We start from the raw sequence: 22,057 nt of genomic DNA, 5'->3' as shown, positions 1-22,057 counted from the left end.
CTCCGCCCTGAGCCTTTGAAACATGAGACCTGGGGGCACAGACACCTCTCCTGCCTGCACAGGGCCGCCTGGCCCCCAGATTCCCATGAAGGTGTATGCACACACAAGCACATCCGAGGCACAAGCCCAAGGCCTCTTGAAAGCCAGTTCATTTTTTGTTTTTTTCCTCTTTGGCCATACGGCTCAGCTTGTGGGATCTTAGTTCCCCAACCAGGGATTGAACCTGGACCCTCAACGGTGAAAGCACTGAGTCCTAACCTACTGGACCGCCAGGGAATTCCCAAAGCCGGTTCGTGTTTTCTTTCCTTGTCAAGCAAGCCAGGGACCTGGGGTCTCTCCAGCAATCACCCTATGACCGTGCTTGACAACAGCTGGAGCTTCCATCCGAGCTCTGCTCATTTCGGTTGGAGCCGGGGCTCCTGTAGGCCCAGATGCCACAACCAGCCGTGCCCAATTTCCCGGTCATTCACTCTTCACTGGAGGCCACGAAGGCACAAACACAGGATTTACAGTAGGGCGGAGCTGACAAAGAATCGCCAGACTGAGAGTGAAAGCCTCCCCTCCTCGGCTATCTTCTTAGTCCCCAAAAGGCAGGGACGGGAGCCCAACTCTTGCCAGGAAAGAGGATGCTACTCACCCTATTCAAACCAACAGCAGGCTGGCGGGGAGGAGGGGAGGCATCAATTAGGAGTTTGGGGTTAATATATACACGCTACTATATATAAAATAGATACCAACAATGACCTACTGTATAACACAGGGAACTATATATACTTAACATTTTGTAATAACCCATAAGAGAAAAGAATCTGAAAAATATATATAACTGAATCACTTTGCTTACACCTGAAACAAACACATCATTGTAAATCAACTCTACTTCAATTTAAAAAATTAAATTTAATTAAGGAAACCAACAGCAGGCAAAAAGGTCTTGATCTTTTTGGTGCCGAAAGAAAGAAGAGTTCAGGATACAGATAACATACGATTCTGAAGTTTAAAGTCCTGCGTGCCATGTGTTTATGCATCCCATAAACACTCACCTGGCACCCATACGTGGCAGCCGGTGCTGAGCACCAAGGAGACGGTGGGAAGCAAAGAAGACCTGACCCCTGCTCTCTTGGAGCTTCCAGTCTAGCGGGAAACATAGACAAGGTTCTGGCGTCCTTGGAACTGGTAGTCCAGTCAAGGAAACAGAGATTGCTCAAATCATCACGATTAATATAGAATAGCAACCTGAGACGAGTGCCATCACGGGCCTCTGCTGACCCATGTGGTGCCTCTGCACGTGTGAGAAAAAGCCAAGTCCTTCAGCTGGATGCAGTCCTGGGAGCACATGGCTTGCAAACAGGGCTTCATCCGAATTTCAGCTCCACTCGCCTCCTTGGCCAGATATCTTGTGCTATGAACAACCTGTGCAACCATACTTGGCAGGCCGGATGTGTATTAACCATATTTTAAAATTTTCTGTACTCTGATGCTTTGACATCTTGGGACCTTGCTGACTCTGGAGAGACTGCCTCTCCCATGGAAACCACAATACAGTCTCTTGCCCACACTTACTGCCTCTGCTTCCTGATCAGCCCCGTGCTTCCCCATGTGGCTCTGTGCAGCGGGCTGTACCTCTAGGGATCTGTGAATATAACGAACTTATTCCTTCATGATAGTCATTTCTGTGTCTGCATGTCTTACCAGACCTGAAAACAAAGTCTGGGTACCATTAAAACAGATGCGATGAGGGAAAGTGACACCTGGGCTAGTCTGAGGAATCAGAAAAGTAAACCCCTCCCAGGCATCCTCCCTGATAAGAGAGCCCAAACGAAGAGCAATTTCTAGCAAGTCATTTCAGAGCCCTTTAACTCTCATGTCACTCCAATCAGCGGCCCCACCCCCTCCTCCTCTCCTCGTCCTAGTTCACGGCCTTCTCTTCTGGCAGGCCCTTCCTGAATATTCCCTTAGCAACTATAGGACACTTTCATGTCAAGATTGCTTAATGTTTCACAGCCAGAAAAGAGAAGGAGCTGAAGGAACAGAGGTGTGATTCTCCCGTAATTGAACACTCTGGTGATGAACAGTGAAGGAAGTTTGGTCTGGAAAACAAGTATTTGTCAGCCCCAAGGGACAAATGAACCTGCAAAGCTCAGGCATCAACCCAAGATTCACAGATAATCCCAGGGGTTCTGTCACACTGCTGCTCTTTTGTTTATTATGTAAAAGACGGGTTTTGTAAAAAATAGGTCATGCGTGCACATAGTTTAAAAAATTCTAAAAGTCCAAAAGAGTATAGAGCAGAGTCTCCTTCCCATCCTGGATGCTTTTCCAAAAGCATAAGCAGCATGTGTCTTGTGCATCCTTCCAGAAGTGGATTAGGGCTAAGATATACAATTGTGTGGGTACATATGACTCCCGTAATGTCCCCCATGCTCACCTAGCGGCATTCGCTGCACCCCCTCCTACGCCTTGCTTCCCCCTACTGCACACACACGATTAACAGTGCACTTTGGGGATTTCTTTCATTTTTGGCTGCACCATGTGGCTTGCGGGATCTTAGTTCCCCAACCAGGGATCGAACCCGGGCCCTGGTAGTGAAAGCACGGAGTCCTAACCACTGGACCGCCAGGGAATTCCCCAGGCCTCACTCTTCTTTTTTTTTTTTAATTTTATTTCATTTATTTTTTTATACAGCAGGTTCTTATTATTCACTCTTCTTAATGACTGTGTATGGGGGCCTGAGCATCTACCCAGACCCCCATGAATGGATATTTACAAAAGGTTACAATCTTTGGCTACTACAAGAGAGCTGCAGTGAATCTCCTGGAGCATGCTTCTTTATGTACCTATGCTAACATGCCTTTAGGAAAATGCCCAGAAGTGGAATTTCTGCGGGCATCTAATTTACAGATAGAGGTTGTACTTCTGTGCAAACATAGGTACAAGAGGCTAATTGCCCACAGTCACACCCTCACAGTGTAGGACCAACCGTAAGAGCCTGCCCCAGGCTGGACGGGGGTGTGGGGAGGAGAATGTTAGATCCTGAGCAATCCTTCTGGGCTGCCAGAGACCCTTTGTTCTTTGGCCAGCCTGCTACTGAGCTTCCTGTTGTTCAGGATCTTTCCCGTGTGCCCCATCCATGCTGACGCAGCCTTTGAAAACCTTCCTGCCTCCTAACCTTCTGGCTTCACCTCCCAAATCTTCTCTTGTCAGGCTGGCAAAGCATCTCCAATGACCAATTGCGGTAGCAGACTTCACTTGGTGGTCTCCAGACCACCAAGATACCGCCCTCCCTGGCATCTCTAGACCAGGACACAGAGGGCTCCTCTGTATTCCCCTGTCCACCTTGGGTGATGGAGCTTCCTTTGAAGCGAAATCCACTAGCTATAGAAGAATCACAATGGAATGGGTTTGTTCCTTGGGAAGAAAGCTGACATGAATATCCACAGAAGAAAAAAGGAAGAGGTTACAGCCTGCTAATTCTCGACCTTTCCAGGACTTTGGTTAAAAGTAGGCTCCTTTAGAGTCCTAGTAGCAAAACTCGAATCTCAAGACTGCCTCCTACTGTTAGCAATCACTACATTTTCTTTCAATTTCTCTCCTCAAGCTTTTTTCCTGCCCCACTTTCTACTCAAAGATAACAACTAGCTTATTGATTGATTCATTCAGTGGGGAAAATCATATTGAAAAGCTATGAGGTGAAAGGTCTGTGCTAAGCAATACAGGGAAACCAAAGCTAGGTTAGGCATGTCCTCGCCCTTAGGGGTTTATCATCTAGCGAGAGAGCGGAAACCAACAGGTGACCCCATAATGTGCAATGTGATATGGAACGGTGTCTCAGTGAGGATCAAGAGCCTTGCTTCTCTCCAAATCTCCATCCGCCGCCCACAAACATCCACTTCATAATTCTTACTATGTACCTGGCATCAGCTCAACCTTGGTAGGCCCAAAGCAAATCTCTCAGAAGTCTCTACACGTTGCTCTCTGGTGGGTGAGGGCCCTCTCCCCTTTGCAGATCCAAGTGAGGAAATGAGCTTAGGACTGAGTGGGCCTCAAGTTTTAGTCTAAGTTGCCAGTGACTGTCGGTAAGGCCTGCAGGCCACCTGAGAAGGTCCCTGGGGATGCCAGCTGCCCCGTGGTATCAAAAGAAGCTGAGAGCTACTGCTGAAATCTAAAGCCTCACGCCACAGAACATAAGTGGGAAACCTCCCTACCTCTCTACTGTGGAACGAGATATCCTGGGTAGGAGTAAAGGCTGTGTATCTTAGCCAGGACAGGAAAGGAAGGGAAGAGCGTGGACAGAGGGAGGCTAGACAGACAGAGAGACAGACAGACACACACACACACACACACACACACTACAGCGGAAAAAAGAATTCTGCCCCTAAGCCACCAACATAGAAGAATAGAGGACAAGAAGAGGCACCTGCTTACTTTTTAGTGTATTGTTTCAATTTTATTTTGTCATGTGTATGTATTATTTTATAGTTTTTAAAAAATTAAATGAAATCACTTATACAAATTGCGAAAAAAGCCACCATCCTATCTTTTTTTTTTTTTTTTTTTTTTGCGGTACGCGGGCCTCTCACCGTTGTGGCCTCTCCCGCCGCGGAGCACAGGCTCCGGACGCGCAGGCTCAGCGGCCATGGCTCACGGGCCCAGCCGCTCCGCGGCATGTGGGATCCTCCCAGACCCGGCACGAACCCGCGTCCCCTGCATCGGCAGGCGGACTGTCAACCACTGCGCCACCAGGGAAGCCCCCATCCTATCTCTTCTGTGACCATACACAACTGCTGTTTTCATCAACACAGAAAGTTTTTAAAAGTTACCAATGAAGAGGGAACTGCCCTGGTGGAGGGGTGAAGAGAGCAAGATGGGGATGAGTGAAGAGTGACGGGAAGAGTATACACATGAGGGGTGATCTCCAGTCCAGGAAGTAAACAAAAGTTAAAGATGCTTCTAGGAAGCCAGAAGGTGCAGGACTACCCCGCCCCCCTTTCAATTATAAACAGAGCTTAGAGCAGCTGAGTTGGTGTCCATTCCCTGGAAGGGAAAGGGGGTCCTGTGTCTGATGGGTCTATCCCATGTCCATTCCCAGGGCGAGAGGGAGGATGGAGAGGAAGGACTCTCCTAGAAGGAGACCATGATCTGTAATACCTGGAGGTTGGCAGGAAAAGAGAAAGCAGACTGAGGGTGTGTCCAGGCTGTGCCGAGGCAGGCAGGGAAGGGCCTCAACGAACCATTCCCTGCAGAAGCAGAGCCCACGGTGCCAGGAGAGAGGCAAGGGACCCTCACTTTCCACCCACAAACTGCATGGACAGCACCAGTTCAGAGGGACTAACGAGGGACCAGATGAGGCCTCCACATGGGTCAGGAAGAGAGGGGGATTCTACCCATACCTGTGCACATGCTCCAAATACCCTAGTTATCAGATGCCTTCCTGTGGCATGCAGCACATGACCTTGATCCTATGGCCTTCCTCCCCATGTTACGCACAAATATGTTACCTTATGTAGCAAAGGGATTCTACAGATGTAATTAGGGTAATTACTCAGCTGATTTTAAGATAGGGAGATTATACTTGATTACTGAGGTGGGTCTAATCTAATTACCTGAGACTTTAAAAGCAAATGCAGAGATCTTTCTCTGGCTGGTAACAGAAGAAGATGGAGATGACGTGCCATTGTTGGCTTGAAGATGACAGGGTGGCACACGTCAAGGAAATGGAGACCTCAGTCCTACAGCCACAAGGAACTGAATTCTGCCAACAACCTGAATGAGCCTGGAAGTGGAATCTCCCCAGAGCCTCCAGATAAGAGCCTAGGCTGACCCACACCCTGGTTTTGGCCTTGTGAGTTCCTCAGCAGAGTTCTCAGTTGACTCTACCTGGACTTCTAACTCACAGAAACTGTGAAATAATAAATCTGTATTGTTTTAAGCTGCTAAATTTGTGGTAATCTGTTACTGCAGCAACAGAAAAGTAATACACTGGGACTTCCCTGGTGGTCCAGTGGTTAAGAATCCACCTTCCAATGCAGGGGATGTGGCTTCGATCCCTGGTCGGGGGATTAAGATCCCACATGCCGCGGGGCAACTAAGCCGGCGCACCACAACTACTGAGCCCACGCACCACAACTAGAGAGAAGCCCACACGCCACAGCGAAAGATCCCACATGCTGCATTGAAGATCCCGACGCAGCCAAAAATAAACAAAAATTCAATTAAAAAAATAAAAGTAATACATCTCCCCAAATCAAAATCAAATCCATCCCATAAAAAGTTGTTGAGCACTTATTAGGCGTGAGACTAAAATTCCAGGGCCATGGGTAAAACATATTCCAGCTACCAGGGAGCAGCATATCCATCAGGCAGGATTTCCACCCAGGAAAGAGCAGCAAGGCTGAGATGCCCGAAACCCCCGGGAAAGAGCTCATGAGACTAACGCTCTCCCCGCTTTGTTCATGATAAGGGACAGGAGGACAGCAGGAGGCCACCTGGCCCCAGACAGAAGGAGGGCATCATTAAGAAGGCTGCACGACATGAAGTGCTGGCCATGCTCTTTAATCGACTGCACAATCCTCACTGGGTCTGGCCTGTTCTCACCTCTGCAGGGCAGACAGGAACCTCCCCACTGTAGCTCTGCACAAAATGAGGTCCACCTCCTAGTGCCAGCCTCTGAGGTCTGGGGAAGATGCAAAAATGGCTCAGCAGAGCTCCGTCTCCAGTGGTGGAGACCCAGCCCCGTCTTCAGTCTGTCGTTTATCTGGGCACAGGACAGGGCAGAACGGCACAAGCATATTGAATTAGGTAATCCAGATTCCTTCCTTCCAGCTTAAGGCCATAATAGCTGAGACATCTATCTCTCCCAGTAGAGATGAAAGCCAGGCTCCTTCAGGGGAAAAACTACACACTGAGGTCATTAAGGCCACTGACCCAAGACAGGATTCAGTGAAGTGGTGTTCAGAGAAGTGGATGTCTTTGATCTAGGACATCCCAGAGGGTAAGTCCAGGCTAATCCTTTTTGGGGTAAGAACTTTTTTTTTTTCCCAAAATGGAAATATCTTTATTATTTTCCCTGATGAAACCTGATCATGGTAAAACATTCATACAACAACACAGCAAATGTGAAACTGACCCCATGATCCCAAGTTGCGGAAATAACTTTTGCTAACAGACAAGTATTTTCCACACTATTTTTAGCACACATTCACATGGGCACAAACTCAGACCCTTTAGATACAAACAGGATACTGTATATTATTCACAGCCTCTTTCAGCTAAGACACAATATATGAATACAAACACCTAGCTTATGATTTTCACTTGGTCCATTGCTGTAATAGCTGCATTGTTTATGAGAGAGAAAAAGCTGTCCATCGAAAGGGGACTGATTAAATAAATTATGATCCATCTATACCATGAAATTCTATGTGGCCTTTAAAAAAGTAGGTAGATCTATTTATGCTTACGTCAAAGTATTTCAAAAATAAATTTAAGAAACAAAGTGAGAACTGTTAGGTATACTACAGTACTATTGTTTTTTAAAAAAGGAAAAGTATGTGTATATGTGTGTACGTATACACACGCATACATTTTTAAAAAGTATATACAACTGTGAAAAGCAGTAACGGTGAGAGTGAATGGTGTAGGGGAGAAACTTAGTTTTATGAGAGAAACTTAGTTTTATTGCACACTTTTGTGTACTGTTTTTCTCCTTTTTATTTTTTTTAACATAAGAATGCTTCTTTACCAGCTCCATTAATTGAGGAATTGTGTTTATCTTGCCCATCATTATATCACTGTAAGAACAATACCTGCTCTTACATGGTCATCCAATAACTACTTACTTGAAGAACAATTTTACAGACTAATTGATTTGAAATGTTCCAGTTAGCATTCCTGCACCTGCTTCTCTGTGCTAATAAGGTTTGAGACTGCTTTCAGACCTTCCCACCTCTCCCTGACACTTGGCAACATCTTTCCTGGAAAAGTCCCAATTCCTGCAGTACTTACCAACAAAGGAAGATGTCGGTGAATGTCTCTGCTGTGGTGAAAAGTGCAAATATAATCCAGTACATCATCCATTTGACCTGTTGAAGGAGAAAGCAACAAAGCTAGCAGAAAAGGTCAAGGAGGAATGGCTGCCAACTTGAAGAGAGCAGGCCCCGACAGTGGATGCTGAGATGTGTCCAGGCAGAGTGGCCTGCATTGGTAACCCCTTTTCCTATCTTTCCCCTGGTTGGTCCAGTTCTACTCCAGACCTTGGGGCTGGGGGCAAACAGGCTGTTTCCACAACTGACCCAGGCTCAAGCTCTAAGTAGACTTTAGGTGGCCTTCAATAGCCCTCAGGTGAGCCAGGGAGACCTGAAGACCAGCAGTGACTCAGGTTTCAGTCAGGTCATTTGCCCAGGACTAACACCAGGTGAATAAAGTTTTCAAGCCTCCACAGAGACACACCCTGGAATAAACCTTAACCTGGCCAGACTCTCTGATATGGAATGATGGTAATCCTCACTGGTCATTTAAAAACCCTTCCAGGGACTTCCCTGGCGGTCCAGTGGTTAGGACTCCATGCTTCCACTGCAGGGGGCGTGGGTTCAATCCCTAGTCGGGGAACTAAGATCCCGCATGCCATGGTGTGGCAAATAAACAAAAGCAAAAACAAACAAAAAAACCCTTCCATGTGGGAAATCCCCATAGTCCCTCCCAGAAACTGGATCTTTTCTTTTAATCTCCCCCATGTGACCATACTTTTCCATTTCTACTGTCTCTCTTTCCCGATTGAGGCCTTGGTCCCCTCTCTCCTGAACTACTGCAGGGGTCTCCTGACTGCCTCCCTGTCTCTTGGCTTTCCCCTCACCAATCCATTCTACAAACGATCCCCATACTAATCTCCCCAAAAGCATGAACTCAACCTATTAATCCTCCATTTAAAATCTTCTAGCCTGCAGCATAAAGTCCAAATTCCTTAGTCTGTTCCTTCTGGCTTTTGGAAATGGTGGGGTAGTTTGTATTGGACTAATCCTCTTGCCAATAACGATAATAAACTCTGAACAAAATATTTTATTTTATTGATTGATTGATCGATTGATTGCCTGCCGCGCTGCGCCACACGGCTTATAGGATCTTACTTTCCCGACCAGGGGTCGAACCCGCACCCTCAGCAGTGAAAGCGCAGAGTCCTAACCACTGGGTCGCCAGGGAATTCCCTGAACAAAATGTGTTAAAACAACTGTCTGAAGGCTAGAAAAGCTATCAAAAGCTGGCAGAAACTGGAAAGGATCCAACTCTTGAAATAAGGGGGACCACACCAGAGTAAATCCATGCTGATGTAGTTAAGGAAACTCCCTAGCTGGCAAATCATGGGGCAGATAGAACTCCAGAAGAAACCCATAGTCTTATTTGCCTGAGGAAGCGGAAAATAGAGTTTGAGACTGCCAATGGTGCTGGAAACTGAAAAGGAAAAATCCCCAGTAAGAGGGAAGCCGTAAGGGTGTAGGCCCCCAAATCCACATATAAATTCCTTTCAATTTCTTGGCTGGCTCCTGAATTGCACAGAATCAGGTAATATTCCAAGGTGACTGAGTAAAATACAGCTGGAAAACTGAGAGTTGAAAGAGATTCAGTTTCTGCCACTGGAGGAGAAATAGACCTTGGAGTTCAAGTTCTGCCAAATTAGAGGAGCTTGGTAAACATTTGGGAATTTCCAGTGAAACACCTAAAAGGCCATACCTTAGGAATAAAAATTATGCTCTAGGACTAAGAGATTAGCTCTAGGACTAAGAGCAAAACTGAAATACACCTGCCCCAATAAAACGTAAAACCTAGCTGCCACAAGGTCAAGATGATCTGTCAGAATTTAACTGCCTGTGAGAACAAAAATTAACGTTCTTCACGAGAAGGCAATGCAGGTCTAGAGTTCCTATGATGTATTATACATAACAGTCCAATAAACAAGAAAAGCTATATATATGAAGAAACAGGAAAACATACTCCATGGTTAAGAGAAAAACTGGTCAATAGAAACAGATCCATATTTGACCTAGATTTTATAATTAGCAAAGACTTTAAAAAGTATAAATGTGTGTTAAGACAACCAGATATTCACATGTGAAAGAATGAAGATGGACTTCTACCTCACACCATATACAAAAAATGAACTTAAAATGTATTAGAGACCTAAGTGTAAGAACTCTTACAAGAAAACACAGGAGTAAATTCTTGTGACCTTGGATTAAACAATGTTTTCTTAGATGTGACATCAAAAACACAAGCAATGAAGGAAGAAAATAGATAAATTAGACTTTGTCAAAATTTAAAACTTTTGTACTTCAAAGGATACCATCAAGAAAGTGAAAAGACAACCCACAAAATGGGAAAAAATATTTGCAAATCAATATCTGATATGGTATTTGTATCCAAATAATAAAGAACTCATACAACTCAATAATAAAAAGACAAAACCCAACTTAAAATGTGCCAAGGGCCCATATCTTTTAGAAAATGAGTCAATAATTAATAAATCCAATACCCATTTATGATAAAAACTCTCAGCAAAGGAATAGAGGGGAACCTCTTCAACTTGACAAAGAACATCTACAAAAAACACTACAGCTAACATCACACTTAATGGTGTGAAATTAGATGCTTTCCCACTAAGATCAGAAACAAGATAAAGAGGTCCCCTCTTAACACTCCTATTCACTATCATACTGGGAGTCCTAGCTAATGCGATAAGACAAGAAATGAAATAAAAAGTATACAGACTGTGAAGAAAGGCATAAAACTATCTTTTTTTTCAGATGGCATGACTGTCTATATAGAAAACCTAAAAGGACTGACAAAAACAAAACCAAAAAACCTGGAACTAATGAGCAATTATAGCAAGGTTTGAGGACACACGGTTAATATATAAAATAATCATATAAAAAATATAAAAACCAATTGCTTTCCTATATGCCAACAAAGAACAACTGGAACTTGAAATTTAAAAGAAAAATACCATTTATATTAGCACCAAAAAATTTAATTACTTAGGAATATACCTAACAAAATATGCAAAAGCTCTGTACGAGGAAAACCACAGTACTCCGATGAAAGAAATCAAAGAAGATTTAAATAAATGGAGAGATGTTATATGTTCATGGATAGGAAGACTCAGTATTATCAAAATGTCAGTTCTTCCCAACTTGACCTATACATTCAATGTAATCCCAATTGAAATGCCAGCAAATTGTTTCGTGGACATCGACAGATTAATTTTAAAGTTTATATGGAAGGGCAAAAGATCTGAATAGCCAATATGATACTGAAGAAGAAGAACAAAGTTAGAGAATGGACACTATCTAACTTCAAGACACAAGCTACAATAATCAAGACAGTGTGGTATTAGTGAAACTACAGATAAATATATCAGATAGACTAGACAAATAGAATAGAGCTCCAAAACAGACCACATAAATATAGTCAACTGATCTTTGACAAAGGAGCAAAGGCAAATCGATGGAGAAAAGATAGTCTTTTCAATAAATGGTGCTGGGAACTGGATATTTGCATTCAAAAGAAATTGATAGATATAGGTGTTGATCTTACATCTTCCACAAAAGTTACTCAAAATGGATCACAGACCTAAATGATAGATGCAAAATTATAAAATTTCTATAAGATAACCCAGGAGAAAATCTAGGTGACCTGGAGCTTGTCAATGAATCTTAATACATCACCAAGAGTGTGACCCATGGAAGAAAAAAACTGATAAGTTAGACTTCATTAAGATAAAAAACTTCTGCTCTGCAAAAGACATTGTTAAGAGAATGAAAAGACAAGCCACAGACTGGGAGAAAATATTTGCAATACATATATCTGAAAAAGGACTTGTACCCAAAATAAACAAAGAATACTTAAAACTCAACAACAACAAAAATAACCCAATTTTTAAAATGGCAAAAGATCTGAAAGACACCTCACCAAAGAAGATATACAGCAACTTATTAACAAATATTTTGTTATAAAGCTAAATTTTTCTTCTGTCACCACTTAACAAGACACTTATCCTAGGAGAAAAAGGGTGGGTTCAATATTACTTTCTTTAAAAAGTAGAAATATGTTAAAGAATCTATAGGGAAAGGTAGATATAATGAGTGAAGAGATGGGAGATTTCAAGAGAAAGAAGGAAAATTTTTAAAAAGAACTAAACGATATCCTAGAACTGAAAAATACAATATCTGAAAAAACAATTTTTTTAATTATTGAATGGAATTTATAGCAGCTTGGACACAAAAAAAGATTTGTGAACTTGAAGACAAGACAATAGAGTCAACCAGGCTGAAGTCTAGATTGGAGGAGGGCAGGTGCGGAATGAAGAGTCTCAATACCTGTAGAACAGCATCAAGCAGTCTAACACATATGGAATAGGAATTCTAGAGGAGAGCAAAAAGAGAACTGGACAGAAAAATTATCTGAAGAAATATCGACTCAAAATTTCCAAAATTTGACCAAAGTATCAAACCCACAAGACCATGGAATCCAATGAATTGAAGCAAGATAAATATGAAGAAAACCACACCTAGCCACATCATAGTAAAACTGCTAAGAAGCAAAGAGAAAATCTTAAGCAAGGGAAAAAAGACATTACATACAGGGGAATGACAATAAGAATTATAACTGACTTTTTATCAGAAACAATGAATACCAGAAGAAAATGGAATAACATCTTTAAAGTGCTAAAAGAAAAAAAAAGTGTCAACCTATAATTCTATACCCAGCAAAAATATCTTTCAAACATGAAGGCAGTTCTGGTGAATCTCCATTGTCTTTGTGACTCTGAAACATGTGGCACAATAGATTAATTAGAGGACTTCTCTATTTAGAAAAACAAGACAGTCCCCTGGAAACAAGGCTGGCTTAGTCCATCAAAAGAAACTACTATCGGGGCTTCCCTGGTGGCGCAGTGGTTGAGAGTCTGCCTGCCGATGCAGGGGACACGGGTTCGTGCCCCGGTCCAGGAAGATCCCACATGCCGCGGAGTGGCTAGGCCCGTGAGCTGTGGCCACTGAGCCTGCGCGTCCGGAGCCTATGTTCCGCAACGGGAGAGGCCACAACAGTGAGAGGCCCGCGTACCGCAAAAAAAAAAAAAGAAAAGAAAGAAACTACTATCTAAGATGCTACATGCTACCAAGGTTATCTGCAGCAGAACGGGCTCCTTATCAGGGAGCAAACAAGATCTAGTCCAGCTGTAAAGTCCATGGCATACTGGGGCCCAAGATCCAGGAATTCCCACCACTGGTATCCAGATACACTGCCAGGAGCCTGAATTCCCTCTCTGGAGGCTTTTTCTTTTTAGTGTTCAAACCACACTCTAGTATCTTTGGTTAAAAACAAAGGAAAATGATAACAACAATAAAAAAATATTTTTCCTTGACACAACGCTTAGATACAAACTTCTCCAGTGGGTCACCTACACTTGCAGTGTCTACTTCCTCATCCCTCACTTACTCAGTGCACTGCATCCGTTACATCAAAACTGCCCTCACTGGGGTCTTTGAAACATATTTCAAGGGGGTGTAAGGGACCCTTTTTCAGTTTTTCACTTGACTTGCTTGACTTTTCAGCTAGATGTGAAACTATCACTTACTGAAAAGCTCTCGCACCACTACCTGATTTCCCTCTCAACTTTCTGGCTACTTCTCAGGCTCATCAATTCCTCCCCAGGGCTTTGTTCTTGACATCCTCTTCTAACCCTAGACTAGACATTCTCCCTTTAGGAAGTTCTGCATTCTTCACCTAACACAGCCAATGAATCAAGTTCTGTCACTTCCACCCTCTTATTTCTCTTGAACTTATATTTTCTCCGTCCCTCTACCATTACTTCAGACCACCACCATCTCCTGCCTAGAACAAAACTACAGCCTTTTGATTGGTTTTTATACCTCTACCCCCTTCCCAATCCGTCCTCCATATTCCAGTCAGAATGACCCAAATTTGATGATTCTCCTTCCTAGCTTAAAGCCTTCAATAGCTCCTTATTGTTGTTACAATAAGGCCCCAATTCCTTAAATTGGCTTACAAGTCCTTGCATAAACTGGACATTGATTACCTCCACCAAAAGCTCTCCTCCTCACACATACCTTCTCGAATTTTCCACTCCAATTATAACGAACCTCTTTCAGTTTCCTAATAGAGCATCTTCTTTTGCCTCCAGATTTCAGCCCTCAGATATCAACTTAACTGTCATTTCCTCCAGGAAGTGCCCAAAGTTCACGTATCCTCTCCTTTCTTCCTCCCATGGTATCATACATGTTCCCTGTCATAACACTTACCACTCTGCTTTGAAAGTATCTGTTTATTCTGATGTTTCTCTTCCTACATTGTAAGTTCCCTGAGAGTAGAGACCAGCTCTTCTTGCACATCATTATATCTTTTGTACCCAAAACAGTTCTTGGCACATAGTAGGTTCTAGGTGAATGTGTTTTAAATGCCTGGATTAGAATGTTGGGTGTTGTGAATGGAAAAGAAAGAACGGTCTCAACAAGGTTGAGATGGAATACACTTTGGAAAATACTGGCCTAGGTGGCTTTTTGAGAAGACAAAATTAGATAGCTTGCAAAGCCGCAGATGCTCCCCATGAGATGGATTGCTAGGTATACATGGGATGAAAGGGTCCTGGTGAAGCCAGGACATGAGTGATGGATAGTTATGGAGCCCCTCACACTAGCAAGAAAGTAAAGAAAGAGCCAATTTAGGGAGAAGAAGCTAAGCTCCATGAGGCAGAGGACAGTCTGAGGGTCCCAGAGGACATCCAAGAAGAATGCCCAACAGGCCTCTGGAAAGGCAAAACTAAATCTCAGGAGGGGGGTTGGGGCTGAAGACAAAGGTGAGGGAGCCAAGGCAGAGAGGAGGCTGGAAGTGTTAGCCTAAAAGAAGTTTCCATCATGTACTCCTCCACTTTAAAACACTTTCATGCAGAAGGAAGGGTCTGAGAATGACTCACTGAGCTTCACAAGGTAAATGAAATACTGGTGACTCATTCACGGAAACCATAAATAAATTACCTGGAAATGGTTTTCCCCCCTAGGCCTCAGAGAAACCAAATGTAAGTTATTTTTCCAAGATTTGAAATAGAACTTGCCAGGTTTGAGGGGTTCTACCCAAAATTCCTTGCAAGATGAGGGGGAGCTTGGGTGGGCCAGCATCCAAAAAAGAGACAGAAAGTTATTGCTGATTTGCGAGGTTATCACTGGGGGCAACTCTAGAGTGGAGAGTTGACAGCATAACTGGGAACTCCCTCTGGACTGGTAAAGCACAGGAATGAGAAGATAGGAGAGCAGTGGTAACCCTAGGCCATAATAAAGGGTGGGAAGCAGAGCATGTTGACCTTCCATGAGCCACAGAGGCGGGCTGAGACCCCACAGCCCATCAGACCCTGCTCCCAGGGCTCCTGGGAGCCTGCAAAAGGTCTCCCCCATGAGTTGTGGAGACAGCAAAGTCAGCCACCTCTTAGCTTCGCCTCACCTTTAGCCTCCCCGATGCAGTCACACTACTATTTCTTGAGCCTCTCACATTTCCTCCTGCATCCGGGCCCTGCTTCAGCCTCACGGGGAATTCCCTATGCCAAATGACCGAGAAAGGACAAATGTGAGGCTGGTTGACAGATGAGTCTGTACCATCTGCTGGCACGAGCTCACAGTGGACAACTGTATAGTCAGGGGTGACCTGGAGGGAGTGGGGAAGGAAATTCCCTGCAGGCAGAACTTTGAGCAGCACAGTTAGCCTGGAAGAAGAAATGTCCTGAGGTAATACATTTATACTGTCACCAGGTTTATTAACTGTATTTTCTTATTTTCTGTAGTCTTGATGCTGTGACATCTGGGGTCCTGCTGACTGGAGAGAGACTGCCGCCTCTAGGACTAGCTAATTCTTGAGACATTCTTGCCCCAGAGCAAACATGCAAACTGCCCAATCCAGGATCCATACTCCAAACTACCTCCTTTATGGAGCTCTCATAGGTAGCCAATACTTCCCAGCCCTAATCACCCCAGGACCTGGTACCAGATACCTAGAGGCAGCCCCTACACCCCAGAGCCTGCTGAAATTATTCCAACTAGCCAGTTCTAAGCTTGCTTACTCTGCCTTGCTTTTCCTTTCCCACAGAAACCGTGATAAAGGTCATTGCCCACATTTTCCCCTCACTGACCCTCGTGCTTCTCCATGTGGCCCTGCATGGTGTGTTGTGCCTCCTACTTCCAGGGAACTGTGAGTAAAAGCTTCTGCCTCCATGAGCCATTTCTGTGTCTGCATGCCTTACCATACCTGATTAAAACCAATCTGGGATACATTTTAAAACACCAGGTAAGAATCTGGATAGATGATGAGGTACTTGGAAGGGACAAGACTGAGCGATTGGTGTTGAGGTGCTTTGGAAATTATACGAATGGGCCCACAGAACGCAAATATTTGTGGTCCTTGCTAATGCTCACCAAAAGGTCCTGATGGCAGAGGAGGCTCTTGGTAATCAGGCGGATGAGATGACCAGCCCTTTGCATGTCTATGAGCCTTTTACCCCAACATGATATTGCATGTTCAATGGGCTCATGGACCAGTGGTCATGTAGACAGAGGGAACACATGGGCTCAGCAATGTTCATCCCTCTCACCAAGGGCAACCTGGCCATGACCCTGCTCAGACACCAAGTTGCCAGCAGTAGTGACTAAGTATCTCTAGGACAGTACCATATCTTAAGGCACCAGCCAGCATCCTGGGAGCAGGCTCATCATAACAAGCCCCTTCCTTCATAGAAAGGGAAGCATAGACTCTTTTCTGGAATATTCATTTATTGGGTATGTGGACTTGCTTTTCCCACTGCCATGTTTCTGGCAGCCATACAGCAAGCTGTGGACTCAGTTCATTTTGATGTATCCCAACATTGCTTCTGACCAAGGGCCCTCGTTTACAGCAGAAGAAATATGACAGTAGACTGATGTTTTGGGGAATCACTGATCTAATCATGTACCCCAATGCCCTGAGGCAGCTGGCCTTATACAATGCTACAAGAGCTTTGGAGAGTTCCAGAAAAGAACCAGGTGGGAGTCAGTATTCTGTGAGGTGATATGCTGTCCTAGAGGATGCAGTTTCCTCTCTGAACTAGTGACCAACACAAGGTACTGGATCTTAGCCAGAATCTAAAGGTTCAGGAACCAAGGAAATGAGGGTGGTGTTTCTTATGATTAAGCCTAACGCTAGCTCCTTGTAACTCAAAGTGTGGTTCATGGGCTGTGGTTCCAGTTCACTGGAAACTCCTAGGAGCTTGCAGAATCTCAGGCCCTACTCCAGAGCTAATGGATCAGAATCTGCATTTTAGTAAAACTCTCTATTTATTCATATGCATGTTAAAGTTTGAGAATCACTGGTCTAACCCACTCACAACACTTCTGCTTCTCATCCTCAAACCTCTGAACTCTGCTTTTCAATAATTTTAGTACTCGAAAGATGGATGCTTCCGTGAGGGATATAAAATGGTTCTGATGAAGTGGAAGCAGAGACTAGAAGGTCACCTGGCCATTTCAAGACCACCATGCCACCAGGAAATAGATAATAAAAGGACTCATGGGCTTTCATGGGTTGACTGATCCTGCCTATTAAGGGGAACTAGAGTTGCTACTACACAATGTGGCAGGAAGGAGGGTGGATGGAATTTAAGGGTCCTCTAGGGGATCCCCTAGTATTGTCTTATTCAGAGGTAAAGTCAATGGATCACTACTACAACCCTACAGAGGTAAGACTACTAAGGTCTCAGATTCCTCAGGAACGAAGATTTAGGCCACACACTTGGAGAAGAAACCACACTGAAGGCACAGGGGAGCACTGATTGGATGGTGGAAGAGGGAAGTAATAGGAAAAGTTGTGAAAGACTTTGGAATGGGTGTCCTGTGGAATGCTAGGTGCTGTCCAGAGCAGCCTTCCGAGTTATCTTAATTCTGCAGGTGTCTTGTTTTACAATGTCTTTGAGCTATTTTGCAACTTTGTAAGTTACAGGAAACTGATTACAATGCAAATAATTTAGTCTATAGATGTGCCAAAGAATTTTGTCCAATGGAGGTACAATTGGGTCCAATGGCCCTGCTTCCCAAGAAATCAGTTGAATATCTATGAACAAATTCACTTAGTAATTCCTCAATGCTTATATATATATATGTTCTTTGGAGTCTCCTTTGAACTGTTTTTTTAACACCTTACTGGTTCCCTCATTACTTAAGGAGTTAAGTAAAATTTTCAACATGTGTTAATTTTATATTTGTACAAGAATCATTATTTTACCCTTTTAAAAATCATCTTTTAACAAAAGACATAAATACCAACTATGAACTCATGACCACTTGCCTAAATAAGGACTGTGCCTTCTATCCATTTTCTTCCTTTCTGTGTTATGTATAGATTGAAATATTTTAACTAATTTTATTTTTATTTATTCTCCTTCTCCCCCAGCATAGTACATACGGTGTATCAGTGATGGTTCACTTGACAATTTAATTTTTAGAGGGTTGAATATTAAGGTTAGATCCTGTCAGAGCCGGAGGATACTGGATCTGGAGCTGGACTCAGATGAAGAATTGGATTTAGCAAGCATCAATAAATGAGTGGTAGAGAATTCTTGTTGGAAGTTTTTTTTTCTTTTTCTTTTTGGCTGAGTTGGGTCTTCGTTGCTGTGCACGTGCTTTCTCTAGTTGCGGCAAGTGGGGGCTACTCTTTTTTTTTTTTTTTTTTTTTTTTTTGCGGTACGCGGGCCTCTCACTGCTGTGGCCTCTCCCGTTGCAGAGCACAGGCTCTGGACGTGCAGGCTCAGTGGCCATGGCTCACAGGCCCAGCCGCTCCGCGGCATGTGGGATCCTCCCGGACCGGGGCATGAACCCCTGTCCCCTGCATCGGCAGGCGGACTCTCAACCACTGCGCCACCAGGGAAGCCCGGGGGGTCTACTCTTCATTGCGGTGCGCGGGCTTCTCACTGCGGAGGCTTCTCTTGTTGCGGAGCATGGGCTCTAGGCGCGTGGGCTTCAGTAGTTGTGGCTCGCGGGCTCTAGAGCGCAGGCTCAGTAGTTGTGGCGCACGGGCTTAGTTGCTCCGCGGCATGTGGGATCTTCCCGGACCAGGGCTCGAACCCGTGTCCCCTGCGTTGGCAGGCGGATTCTTAACCACTGCGCCACCAGGGAAGTCCCTGGAAGGTTTCTTTAAAAGCCAAAACCTGGGTAAAAAAGTGGATGTGGATGTTGTGCAGCCCAAGAAGTAACTGTAATTTAGATCATTATACTATATATTTTCATGTATATAATATATAGGCATGCCTCGTTTTACTGTGCTTTTTTAAATGCACTTTGCAGATACTGTGGTTTTTTGGGGTTTTTTTTTTTTACAAACTGAAGGTTTGTGGTTAAGCAAGTCTATTGGTGCCATTTTCCCAAAAGCATTACCTTTTAATAAAGGTGTGTATAGCGTTTTTTTAGACATAATGCTATTGCACACTTAACAGACTACAGCATAATGTAAAAAACAACTTTTATATGCAGTAGGAAACCAAAAAGTTTGTGTGACTCACTTTTTGGTGATATTCATTTTATTGTTGTGGTCTGAAACCAAACGTGCAGTATCTCTGAGGGGGGCTGTGTGTGCGTGTGTGTGTGTGTGCACGCGTGTGTGCGCGCGCGTGTGTATGTATTTTTGTTAAACTACCAGCATCCAAAGCCTTCTCATTTGGAGGGTGTCTCCCAGCATGCAGGTCTTTATGGGAGGCAAGGCCTATTATCCAGGCTTGGAAAAATCAAACGCCCCTATCCAGGGTTTTGAATCTTCATGAAATGTTCCAAAGCCATGGGCAGCTGGCAGACAGTTCCATGGTGGTGACCTGGGCAGCAGCTTCCGAACCAGACCCTTCCTGAGGTATAAGCTTGGCTGTCACCCAGCCTTCTCAGATCTTCCCCAATTTCTGCATATCTTTCCCCCGGCTTCTAGTTAATCCTACAAATTCCCATAAATTCCTTTCTGTTTAAGTTTTTGTCTCAAATCTTTGACTACTGCAGTAAGTTTGGAAAGACATAAAAAGCTATGAACATCAGGAGCGGTGTTTCTCAAATTGAGGATCTTGTTAAAAATGCCAATTTTTATTCAGGAGGTCTGGGTAGGGCTTGAAACTCTGCATTTCTAACCCGCTCCCGGGTGACGTTGATGATGCCGGTCCACAGACCACACTTTGGGTGTTGAGAACAACAGCACTGAACGTGGGCCTTCCCTGGTAGTCCAGTGGTAAAGAATCTGCCTTCCAATGCAGGGGATGCGGGTTCGATCCCTGGTCAGAGAGCTAAGATCCCACATGCTGAAGGGCAACTAAGCCTGTGCGCCACAAGTACTGAGCCTGCACGCCTCAACTAGAGAGCCCATGTGCCACCAACTACAGAGCCCAAGTGCTCTGGAGTCCTCGCACCACAACTAGAGAGAAGCCCGCCCACCGCAACAAAAAATCCCACGTGCCGCAACTAAGACCCAACACGGCCAAAAAAATAAAGAAAATAAATAAATATTTTTTTATAAAAAAGAAGCACTGAATGCTTGTAGAGAAGTGGCTGGAAAGTAGAGAGAGAAAGATCAAGAAGGTTCAACGCTGTCTAATGGAGTTTGGACTTCATCCTGCAAGTAATAAGCAGCCATGAAAGGATCCAGGGGGAGTAAAATGAATAGATTTCCATTTTTCAAAGGCCTGTCGAAGTGATGTAGACAACAGAGCATGAGATGAGGGACAGGAGGTGGAGAAACCAGTTAGCAGTATGGCAGGCAGAATAACAACCCCTGCCCCCAAAACGTCCTCGCCCTAATCCCCAGAACCTGTGAGTATATTACATTATAAGACAAATGGGACTTTGCAGTTATTAAGTTAAGGACTTTCAGATGGGAAGATTATCCTGGATTATCCAGGCAGACCCAATGTATTCACATGATCCTTACAAGTGGAGAACTTTTCCTGATTGCGGTCAGAGGGAGACAGGATTACGGAAGAACGGTGGGAGACGCAATGCTGCTGGTTCTGAAGACGGAGAAGGAGGCTCGAGGCGAGGAATGCAGGTGGCCTCCAGGAACTGGAAAAGGCGAGGAAATGGACTCTCCCCTACAGCCTCCAAAAGGAGGCTTGATTCCAACTCAGTGAGACCCATCCAACCTCTGACCTCCAGAACTGTGAGATAATACATTTGTGGTTTTTTTTTTTTTTTTGGCTGCATCGTGCAGCTTGTGGGATCTTAGATCCCCGACCAGGGATTGAACCTGTGCCTCCTGCAGTGGAAGCCTGGAGTTCTAACCACTGGACCACCAGGGAAGTCCCGCATTTGTGTTCTTTTAAGCCACTAAATTCATGGTAATTTGTTACCGTGGCAATAAAAAAATCGAATACAGGAGGCCACTGTGACATTCCAGGGAACGACGATGACAGCCTCATTGAAGAGACAGGCAGCACAGAAGGAGAGACCTGGTTTGAAAGATTTTAAGGAGGATACAGAGGAAGGGTCATAGTGACCACCTGGGCATCTGGGTGGGGATGGGTGGTGAGGAAAGGACAGGAGTTAAAGGTTTTTCTCTCGGACAAATGGGTCTGTTGGTCAAAAGGAGGGAAAGAAGTGAGTGCAAATGCGTGTGGGAGAAAGCATGTGAGCATGCATGCAAGTGTGTGAGTTGAGCGCATGTGAAAAAGTGCAGGAAAAGGAGGCAGGTCTCCCGTAATACCACTGGGTGCCTTGCTTCCAGTTCCATTTTTACTGAGAAACTGTCTAATCTTAGCTCTCAAGCTTTCCCTCCTGGGAAAAGCACGTGCTCACCGCCAACACAAACAGCTGCTCTGCTCGTCAGTTATATTTTTCAGTTTAAAGTAATGATTGCCGTTCTAGGCATAAACCAGGCTCCTGTTGAGTTTAGATAGAGCAAAACAATTCACCAGGGTTTGCTCTCTCCCGGATGAGCGGACAGCGGACAGCGTTGAGTTTCTACCCCTGCAAATCCGAGGATCAGACCTTGAACTGCGGTGACCCCTGCTTTG

The 22,057-nt window shown here is 44.4% G+C and overlaps 1 protein-coding gene across 2 annotated transcripts in view; it reads right to left on the bottom strand.

The window, feature by feature from the left end:
* Positions 1–22,057, bottom strand: part of REEP1 (receptor accessory protein 1) — a 109,475-nt gene that overhangs the window by 32,538 nt on the left and 54,880 nt on the right. For both annotated transcript variants that reach the window (XM_029232492.1, XM_029232491.1), the window contains exon 3: positions 8,005–8,081. In XM_029232492.1, coding sequence (XP_029088325.1) covers positions 8,005–8,081 — 77 coding nt within the window. The remainder of the gene's footprint in view (positions 1–8,004; positions 8,082–22,057) is intronic.

Source organism: Monodon monoceros, unplaced genomic scaffold (genome assembly GCF_005190385.1).
Source record: "Monodon monoceros isolate NGI ecotype Baffin Bay Population unplaced genomic scaffold, NGI_Narwhal_1 Super_Scaffold_19, whole genome shotgun sequence".
Taxonomy (NCBI): Eukaryota; Metazoa; Chordata; class Mammalia; order Artiodactyla; family Monodontidae; genus Monodon; species Monodon monoceros.
This window is presented reverse-complemented; position numbering and strand designations above follow the sequence as displayed.